General features: G+C 31.0%; 1 protein-coding gene and 2 pseudogenes across 3 annotated transcripts; 2 read left to right on the forward strand and 1 right to left on the reverse strand.

Annotated features, from left to right (window-relative positions):
- The first annotated feature begins 3,305 nt into the window (after nt 1–3,305).
- Nucleotides 3,306–6,029, forward strand: LOC111275091 (uncharacterized). The gene is made up of 6 exons (XM_022860227.2): nt 3,306–3,616; nt 4,009–4,188; nt 4,811–4,892; nt 4,975–5,082; nt 5,214–5,372; nt 5,633–6,029. Exons 1-6 carry the CDS (start codon nt 3,365–3,367, stop codon nt 5,827–5,829), a joined length of 978 nt encoding a protein of 325 aa, XP_022715962.2. The 5' UTR covers nt 3,306–3,364; the 3' UTR covers nt 5,830–6,029.
- Nucleotides 6,030–6,125: 96 nt separating this feature from the next.
- LOC111275095 (uncharacterized) lies at nt 6,126–9,179 on the forward strand (annotated as a pseudogene). Its single transcript, XR_016333970.1, has 7 exons — nt 6,126–7,038; nt 7,192–7,371; nt 7,453–7,534; nt 7,626–7,733; nt 7,821–7,979; nt 8,126–8,937; nt 9,042–9,179. The product of XR_016333970.1 is annotated as an uncharacterized LOC111275095 (transcript).
- Nucleotides 9,062–10,284, reverse strand: LOC149511338 (beta-galactosidase 6-like; annotated as a pseudogene). Its single transcript, XR_016333971.1, has 2 exons — nt 9,693–10,284; nt 9,062–9,234 (listed from the first exon to the last, which is right to left on the reverse strand). The product of XR_016333971.1 is annotated as a beta-galactosidase 6-like (transcript).
- Between the last annotated feature and the right edge of the window lie 506 nt (nt 10,285–10,790).

Genomic DNA, 10,790 nt, shown 5'->3' on the forward strand with positions numbered 1-10,790 from the left:
AAAATACTTTCAATAATCTATTTATATTTAAGATATTTTTGTATGAAAAACACCTTAAATAATTATTTTAGATTTTAATAAAATATTATTTAAGATGTTCTATACAAAAAGGCTTAAGTAATTATTTTATTAAATAATCTTTTTATATTTTAGTATTTAGAGTTAATCCTTAAATAATCTTTTTACAAATTAAAGGATAATTTTTAAATGATTCAAAATATAAAAAAATAAAAAAAATTATTTAAAGTATTTTTGTACAAAAATGTTTTAAATAATTTTTTTATAAATAAATTAAAGGAATATCTTTAATTTTTTTCATGATATAAAAAAAGTGACAAATGTATTAATTGATCTTTTCTTTAATAATTTTTCTTATCAATTTCTGTTACTCAAAAAAGTGTCAAATACCTTAATTAATTATATATTTAAATAAAAATAATAATCAAATAAAATATTTATCTTTTTTTGTTATTAAAAACATTATTTATCATTTACATATTTATTATTAATAAAATAAAATAAAAATTTATCATCATATATATTAAAAAAATTATGATAATTATATATGAATTAATATACTTAGGATTCCTTCAATCAAATGAATAAATATGAATACAAAATATCCTAAAAATAAATAAAAAAAATATTACACTTTTTTTAAGATTATATTTTTCTTGAAATACAAAATTTTACAAATTAAATGCCTCTTATTGTCTCTTTATGCCTACATCATCATTTTTTTTTTACCTTCATGCGGGGATGAGATTGGCCCTTGTCTCCTTTTTTGTTATTTATATTTTCATTTTTTATTTAAAGGTTTTCATATAACATTATTACAATTATATAATAAATCATTTATATATTTTAATAAAATTTTTAAAATTTTAAATGTTAAATAACATTAAAATCTATAAAAATAATTTATTATTATATTTTTAGATTAATTTCTTTAATAATTTTTTTCTAACAATAATTTACCTCAACATCATATTATATTTATATCAAAACATATATCTCATAATTACTTTTAATTTTATTATTATAATAATTAATTTCACTATTATATTAATTAATTTTATTTTTATTATTATTTTTAATCTCATCAAAATTAATTTTATTATCTGTCTAAATAAACTCTTAGACTACATTTAGATCACCAATTGATCTCAATGCGACACGATTCATGACTTCAATGTTAGTGGAAGTTATTTGGATCACCTACTTCAGCATGATTCAACCTTTTTTTATCGCACTGAAGCCTTCAATAGCCACTGGAGCTTAAGGATCTGTTAAAAAATCAACGTCTACATTCAAAAGATGAATATATCACTTAACATTTATTGTTTCTTCATCAAGGATATTAATATCATATTAATTAATATTTTAATTTTTAAAAAAATATGATATATATCAACATCAGTGGTTTCGATAAATTATTTTAGATTTTTAGGTTTAGTATAAATATATTTATAAATATATATTAATTTCAGTATTATAATACTATTAATAATTTACAAAATAAATATGAAATAACTTAAAAAATCAAATAAATAAATTTAAAAGTATAAACATAATATTATAAAACTTTAACATTAGTTTTACTATTGTTAAACTTTAAAAAAGAAATACAATTACTTTCTTGAAAGAGATTAAAATACTTATAAACTTTAATTTGAAAAAATAAAAATATATAAAAAAAATAAGTTACAATAAAAAATAAAGAAAATCAACTTTTAAGAGTTATTTTATCAATTAATTTTATTTTTATTAGGTTAGAAATAGTCAAATAATAAAATTTATATGTATTTTTGGTTATTTATATTTTTCATTTTTTATTTAAAGTTTTTCATATAACATTATTATAATGATCTAATAAATCATTTATATATTTCAATAAAAATTTTAAAATTTGTTTAATAACATTAAAATATATATAAAAATAATTTATTATTTAACTTTTAAATTAATATCTTTAACAATCTTTTATTTTCTAACAACAATTCATCTCATTGTCATCACTGTACTTATATTTAAATACATATCTCATAATTATTTTTAATTATACTATTACAGTAATCAATTTTACTCCTATATTAATCAATTTCACTTCAACTACTATTTTTAATCTTATCAAAACTAATTTTACTGTCCATTCTAATAAATCCTTAGTCTTGTTTTAAGTTTTAACATCCACACCGTCCAGTTTTACATGAAAAGCAAGCATGCTTTTCTTCTTTCCTTCTTCATTTTTTCTTTTTTTTTTTTTAATATAATATATATACTTTTTTCCCTTGTTTGTATGGATTAAAACTTCAAAAAAAAAAAAAAGCAAAAAAAATAAGCTAATCATTTAAGTTTATGATATTTTATTATAATTGATCAAACCCATAATTTTATATTTCAATTCAATTAAATAACTAATTTGAATAAATATAAAATTAAATCAATTATTAATCCTTAAATGACAATCAATTAAATCTTTAGAGAAATTTTAGAAAGATAGAAAGAAAAAATGAAGAAGAAAAAATATTTAATTTAATTTTCATATAAATTAATTGCTTTACATAAAAAAACTTTCATTTATTTTATTAATGGCATATGAAATTTTATCTCATTTAACACAAAAATTTAATGGTGTAATGTTTTTTTTTTTTTATCCAAGTAAAGATTTAATTAAATGCAAATAAATATTAGAGAAATTAATTGATTTTAATAAAAAATAAGAATTTAGGTATTGTTTAATTATAATTTAATAACGTTTTATATTTTTTAGCATAAAAATTACAATATTGATTTAGAGATCGTTTGGATCCCATGAAACATCTATGTGGCAGGATTTGGGCACTCTTTTGAGTTCAAAAGTGCTATCTTATTATTTGGCACGGTAAGTGCCAGTTAACCACTGGAGATTTTAGCTCCAGTCAAAACGATTTAATCCCATCATACCTTTATTATTATTATTTTTTTCAGTTATACCATTTGTGATTTTTTAAAATTTTTTCTTAAAATTATGTTTCATTTTTTTATTTTAATTTTTCAATTAAAAATATTGAAATAATTTTTATTGATTTAATATAATAAATAAATTTTATTACTTAATAAATAAATTTAAAATACAATTTTTAATAAAAATAATTTATCAATATACTTGTAAAATACAACCATTAATCATTTTACATTCCAACCTCATCACACCGTTACTTGCCTTTTGTCAAAACAAACTTGGAGCTTTTTTGTCTGCTGAAAAAACGATGAACTTTTACTTACTAACATAAAACCCTTATTTTTCTTTCACAATTTTTCCTGTGACCCATTTCCTGCTGTCAATCAAACTATAGACTGTATAGCCAAAACAAACAAAGAAATGAAGGCAATAGTGATAACAACACCAGGAGGACCAGAGGTGTTGCAATTGCAACAAGTAGATGACCCAGAAATCAAAGATGATGAGGTCCTCATCAAGGTAGAAGCCACCGCTTTAAACCGGGCTGATACTCTCCAAAGGAAAGGTTCTTACCCTCCTCCAAAGGGGGCTAGTCCTTACCTTGGTCTTGAATGTTCTGGTACTGTTCAAGCCGTTGGCAAGAATGTTTCTCGCTGGAAAATTGGTGATCCGGTAATTGATAATTTCACTTTTTGCAAGTATAATTCATATGGGTTTGATTAAAAAGTGTGATTTTTTTATGAATGATCCACTGTTTTTCATGAACTGAGGTTTAAAGATAAGATTTTTAGAGGGTTTTAGCCTTTTAGGGCATTGGGGTATTGCTAATACTACATACATACATACATACATATATATATATATATATATATATATATGAATGATCCACTGTTTTTCATGAGCTGAGGTTTAAAGATAAGATTTTTAGAGGGTTTTAGGCTTTTAGGGCATTGGGGTATTGCTAATGCTACATATATATATATATATATATATGTATATATATGTATGTATATATGGGGCTGCAACTTCAATGAGTAGCTTGTTGACAAACTGTATATGTGTAGGTATGTGCTCTTCTTGGTGGAGGTGGATATGCTGAGAAAGTGGCTGTTCCAGCCGGACATGTTCTTCCAATCCCACCTGGGGTTTCCCTCAAAGATGCTGCTGGTTTACCTGAAGTGGCTTGTACTGTTTGGTCCACTGTTTTTATGATGAGTCGCTTATCTGCTGGGGAGACATTCCTGGTAATCCATATCCACTACGTTTTTCTTTGTATTATTGAATATGGCCTCTTAGTTCGATGCTGCTTAATCTTTGGGTTGCTTGCTACAATAACTCAATTTAACAAAATGATAATTGATAAGCTTTAGTGTGAGGGTTCTTGATTATCGTAAGATCTTGTAGATAAAGCAGTATGTGCTAATTTTCTCCTCCAATATATACTTAGTTGTTGGCTGATCTTTTAATATGAGGCTTTCATGAGTTCTATCCTAGTACATTTTAGCTGCCAGGTCTACGATCAAGTACTTGAATTTTTTATTAAATGTCCATATTATTATTGGGATTATGTCTCCATGTCACTGAAGACAGTAAATGGTATGGTCTGTCCACTGTCTAATCTATTATCTTTCAACTTATTATAGGAGTTATTTTTCTTGATGCTTATCAGCAGAGAGAATCACTGAAAAGCATACAAATTAACTTATTCAGGTTTCACTGGAGGAATTTACTCTTCATGTTAATGAATGTTTCTGATGCCTGACAGTGACTTATTCTATATCTTTGTTTGTCTCTTTTAGTATTAGTCAGCTTTGTAACATCTGATCCATTGCTTGAGATATGACCTGATTGCTATTAAAATTTCAGGTCCATGGTGGTTCTAGTGGCATTGGCACTTTTGCAATTCAGATAGCCAAGACCAAAGGAGCAACAGTATTTGTTACAGCAGGTCTACCTACAATACTGACTGCATTGAAAATTTTGTGTTTTCATCTGTTAGTATATTTAGATGCAATAGTGTTGGTCTCCAGGTAGTGAAGAAAAATTAGCTTTCTGCAAGAAACTTGGAGCTGATGTGTGCATCAATTACAAGACAGAGGACTTTGTTGCACGTGTTAAGGAAGAAACTGGAGGGAAGGGTATGTTCTCTAGTTTCTGTAATTGCATCTTTGGTCTGCATTCGACACTGGAATTTTTGCTCTTGTATTGAGTCTCCACTTTGCCTCAGAGTTCACGGAGCCAATTTAAATTCTTAAATGTGTAATGGCAGGTGTTGATGTAATTCTGGATTGTATTGGAGCAGCCTACCTTCAGCGAAACCTGGACAGCTTAAATTTTGATGGAAGGCTTTGTCTTATTGGCTTCCAGAGTGGAGCTGTCACGGAAATTAAACTCAATACTTTACTTCCAAAGCGCCTCACAGTGCAAGGTACTAGGGAACATAAAGAACATGAAATAGAGACACCACATTTTTTAGAAATATTCACAAGCCACATGCATCTCCACAGATGAACCCAGCTTTCCCTGTGCTTCCGTTTTCTCTAAATAGAAAATTATACTGCTTCTAATGTTTCACATATCTTGCATCTGCTGCTAAAATGGTTACAACTGTAGTGGGATATTCGAAGCATGTCCTTTTTAGATCATAAATTATTATAGATTTATGTAATTTGATATTTTTGTATTCAGGGGCTGCCTTGCGACCAAGAAATCCAGAAAACAAAGCAATGGTTGTCAATGAAGTGGAGAAGAATGTTTGGCCTGCAGTTGCGGCAGGCAAGGTGAAGCCTATCATCTACAAATCTTTTCCCTTGTCTGAGGCTGGGGAGGCTCATCAGCTCATGGAAAGTAGTGAGCATATTGGAAAGATACTACTTGTTCCATGATGCTGGTATCTTGTCTTCTAGGGAGAAAATGTTGTGTAATTTGGTGATAAAATAAGCCACTTGCGAATCATGTATGCGTAGTTTATTTCCTGATGTCCTTGTGGCCTAATTTAATCTTTACCAAAATGAAAATCATGCAAAACTGATATGTTGTAAAATATTTTTTATACTTTCCAGTGGCACGTATTTCAGGAAGATAAGTTGCAGTGTTACAATTGCATTTAGTTGAGCTTAACATTTGTAAATTTGGAAAAAATATCTAGAGAGTAATGCACGACTATCCAATTTTTTGACATATTGTAGGAAAAATCTATAGTTGAAATTCAAAGAATGCCCTTAGGATTAGGCATTGGATATTTTGTTTGAAAGGCGTATATAACAGAATCAAGCAATCAAGCAAGTTAATGAAACGAGACCAGACTGAGGTTAAAAGAATATAGCATAAGATATTTTTGAAGTACAAATTCAGGGTACAAAGTCTCATCATTTTATTCTGGCAGTGTAGAATACAAAAAGGGGTTTGGAGAAGCATGCTTGGGGGAGGATAATAATTAGCCAGTTCCAAACAAAAACAGAGTTGCAATCCAACGAGTCATTCTCTATTATCAAACCGAGGATAATTCACAACACAAAAAGCTCAAAGAGCGACTAATCGTTTTATTGAAAATGACTTGCAATTTTGTTTATCAATGGAGTCATCTGGTATATGCTTGATTGAATCAGTTGTTAATTGTATCTTTTATTGGATTACCTAGCAAAATTTGTACAAATGTAAACAAATCTAATACTAATTTATTATGTCCGAGCAGCTATTCGTTTGAAATAACATGTTACATGCGTCATGCTCGACAAATATAAGAACACAAACCATATAAAATTTAGACTTCCAAAGTCCGCCACCAATAAGCTACAACATTCAAGCAAGCGGTTGCTGTCAGAAAGACTCTAAATCCAGCAATGAAGGCTGTAGTGATAACAAGTCCAGGCGATCCAGAAGTGTTGCAGCTACAAGAAGCAGAAGACCCCAAAATCAAGGATGATGAAGTCCTTATCAAAGTTGAGGCTGCAGCCCTGAACCGTGGTGACATCTAACAAAGACAAGGCTTTTACCCTCCACCTGAAGGAGCTAGCCCTTACCCAGGTCTAGAATTCTCAGGCATCATTTAATCTGTTGGAAAAAATGTTTCTCGATGGAAAGTAGGAGATAAGGTGAATTTATCTTTGAGCATAGGTGTATCTATGCACGTATGAAAATACGTTTGTATATGCACATACATACAGGTGTCCTTGCATACAAAAGTCAATTAAGTTACCATGAGACTCTCGTTTAATGGTTGTCTTAATTTTCTGTTTCTTCTAAAGGTGTGTGCTCTTCTAAGCGGAGGAGGGTATGCCGAGAAAGTGGCTGTTCCAGCAGGGCAAATTCTTCCTGTTCCATCAGGTGTTACAATGCCTGATGCTGCCGCATTCCCAGAGGTAGCTTGCACAGTCTGGTCAACTGTTTTTATGATGAGTAGGCCATGTGCTGATGAAACTCTGCTGGTAACATATTATCACAGATCACTCTTTTTCCCTGATGCATAATAATCAATGCTCATAATGTTAAGAAATGAACTGATGTAGATCCATGGGGACTCTAGTGGAATTGGTACATTTGCCGCTCAGGTTGCGAAGTTCAAAGGAGCAAAAGTTTTTGTTACAGCAGGTTTATTTGCACTTATGACCTTATATCTAATAATGTTATAAAATTTTTGTTTTCATGCATTTAGCAATCATTTGTACATCTTGGTTACCAGGGAATGAGCAAAAATGAGCCTTTTGCAAGGATCTTGGAGCCGACGTCTGCATCAATTACAAGACAGAGGACTTTGTAGCACGGGTAAAGGAAGAATCCGGACGCAAAGGTAGAAATTGTATCAAGATCCAAGAGTCCTTCAACATTAAAAAGACCAATATGTTAGAACTAAACATTTCCCTTTCATTTATGGCAGGCGTTGATGTTATTCTGGATTGTGTTGGAGCAGCCTACCTTCAACAAAACCTTAACAGCTTAAATGTTGATGGCAGGCTTTTTATCATTGGCGCCTTGAGAGGATTTGTCACACAAGTAAATATAGGAGCCATGTTGGCAAAACGGCTTTCAATCCAAGGTATTATAATGTTCACAAAAACCACCAGACCAGATCCTTTGCTATGTTGTATGACAATGAAGCTGGAAAGATTAAATTTTGTAAGAGTGTAATGTATAGAAAAACTTTTTAACCGATAGAATATCTTTCATTGCTGTGATATGCAGTGGCCGCCTAACGAACAAGAATCATAGAAGAAAAGACAGCAATTGTCAGTGACGTGGAGAAAAATGTTTGGCCTGCAATTATCTCAGGTAAACTGAAGCCAGTCGTTGTCAAACGCTTACCACTACGAGAAGCAGCAGAAGCTCACCGGCTTATGGAAAGTGGCAAGAACATTGGGAAAAAACTGCTCATTCCATAATTTACTGAGGAATATCGTCTTGCAGCGTACGAGAATGCTGGCTAATTTCTGTCTGCTTTGTTAGTTAGTATGAGAGCACTTTAACTTCTCTATCGATTTTTCTTTCTTTCCTTTTTTTTTCTGTTTGTAAAAGTTGAAGCATAAGTTGGTCACTTTTAAAATGAAGTAAATAAAAGAAAAAAAAATCTAACTTCTAATTTTTATGTGTTATTACCTTTTTTTTTTCACTCAAGTCGATAGGCTGAGTCATGAAGAATTCGAGATTAAGTGCATAGATGCCTGTCAAAATCGGTTTCGAACGCGTCACAGTATTGTGCTAAAAAATTAGAGAAAAAAAAAGTCATCCTCCAATGTGTTCCTTTGCATGAGCTAATCTTTTTTAAAAGAAGAAACGGAAAAAGAAGAAATCCCGAATGGCAAGGCTTTTCAGCACACCAGGGCAAGGGTCACCAAGGTTAGCTGTGGAAACGGGTTTTGAGCACTGCTCCCGACCAATGAAAGCCTAAAAATTCAAACAACACTGCCAAAAAGACTTGTTCTAGAACGGACAGATTTTCTTTGCACAGCTACAAAGGTTCAACTGAGAAATTTTCCTACCTTCCGAACCATGGACAAGTATGTTTACGTGACATATCCCTGTCCTGAATGCACCACAATTTCCTTGTGTAGACCCAAAACTGTCAACGTTAATTAAAGTAATGTGCCATCCTTGTTCACAGGTCAGTCGAGCTTCAGGACTTTAAGGCATGAAGCCTAAGTTAGGTCTCCAAGAATCAGCAAGCCGCGGATCTTCCTCAGATACAAATGAACAAATCTCTTGGTCAGTTCGTGTCAGCATTGCAATCTTTGTATGTTCACCACCTAGCTCTTCATGAAGGACTAATAGGTTCTCGCCAGGATGTGATATGATACCTGGACAACATGATTAATTCTAATCAGGAATGGCAATCACATATTAGGATCAGTAACACGAGTGATAGAGCTTAAGTATTCCATCAATCAGAACACTATTTACTAATGGTTTACGTGTAGAACATGAAAAGCAAAAGGTTTTTACACAATGATACATTAGCAGAATAATGACTGATTAAAATTTATCATGCAATGATTTTTAATGGAACAAATCTACTATGTTAACCCTTTAATAGGTTAGAACAGCAAATTGCTTAACTCAGCTTGGTTTTTTAAATCGATTTAGCCCCACTTGTCCATTCTAGACTATAGCATCTATTCCTCAAACAATAATATGCAAAATGGACCTCAATAGTATCATGAGGTTGACATATAACCTACATGAATAGCTAGATTCAAGAATACATCAAATCCAGAAATTTACATAGGATCAAAATCAGATGTTTCATAAAACTTACAATGTCTGAACAGGTTGGCCACAATCTTTTCACATTTTGTCGAATCTTATTCTCCTCTGTAATCACAATTCTTGGTACAGCCTTCAGATGGTGAGAGATAGACAGGCCAGTATTGTCCTATGCTTTGTCCGTTAACCCAAGCTTGACTTTTTCCCATGCTAATGAGATTTAAGGCTAAACGCTAAAGGACCCTTGCATTCAGGAGCAAGGAAAATAACATGAGGTCAAGAAAGAGAATGTCAGACAACAAATGCTCCAACCACCAGTTAACAATCAACCTTGAGTGAGCAAAAGACTTTCTTAAGGGCATTAGGGGATGGTAATCCAAGGTTTGTTCATTGTCGACAATGCTTAAATGAAATGGAACAAAGAGTTTATCATGTGCTAAAAGGCATGAACACTGAAGAAAAAAAGAACTTATCTAACGGGTGGAATAGTCCCTTTTTCCACATGGAACTATTTGCAAGACTTACTTTATCTAGTCCAAGGTATTCTCCCTCAAGTCCAACCTGATAATTGTGATTAATAGCATTATAATCCAGGGTAGAAATTACATTAGCAGTGAACATAAATAATTGCTTTCCCCATTGGGTGCTTTTGACAGTTACACTTGATCTAACAGGTTGCATAGACCTTATCCAGTCTCCCTCGACCGTCGATAGACAATCTATCACTAAACCAAACGTATGGAAACTACAAGATAGTGACATTTGGATAGGATCCTGACCGCCCATTTTGACATACCCTAAGTCTAACGTGTAGTTTGTGTAGATAATGACACTTGGACACAATCCTATCCGTGCTGATATATACGTAGACTTAGTCTAAGTCTACACTGCTGACTTACGTTGATTTGACATTAACGTTCAAGCGATGATCACTAGCGGAAATCTCGTCTCAATCGCTTCGCACGTATTGATTAAGTTGGATTAAGAGTGTAATAATAAACATAATTAAATTACTTTTTTAATTTTTTTGTTGATATAATAAATATACAAAGATAATATATTGTTGATATAATAAATATATAAAAATAACTATTTGTTCAATTTATTTAAATAATATAAATTGCTTGAAATTAATTTAAATAAAACATGT

The sequence above is a fragment of the Durio zibethinus genome, chromosome 26, assembly GCF_047325235.1.
Source record: "Durio zibethinus cultivar Kanyao isolate XHJ-2024 chromosome 26, ASM4732523v1, whole genome shotgun sequence".
NCBI classification, from domain to species: domain Eukaryota; kingdom Viridiplantae; phylum Streptophyta; class Magnoliopsida; order Malvales; family Malvaceae; genus Durio; species Durio zibethinus.

Coding starts and splice junctions, on each gene's coding strand:
- LOC111275091 (XM_022860227.2), top strand. CDS start 3,365: ATGAAGGCAATAGTGATAACAACACCAGGAGGACCAGAGGTGTTGCAA. Junction 4,189..4,810: donor CTGCTGGGGAGACATTCCTG/GTAATCCATATC, acceptor TTAAAATTTCAG/GTCCATGGTGGTTCTAGTGG. Junction 4,893..4,974: donor AACAGTATTTGTTACAGCAG/GTCTACCTACAA, acceptor GTTGGTCTCCAG/GTAGTGAAGAAAAATTAGCT.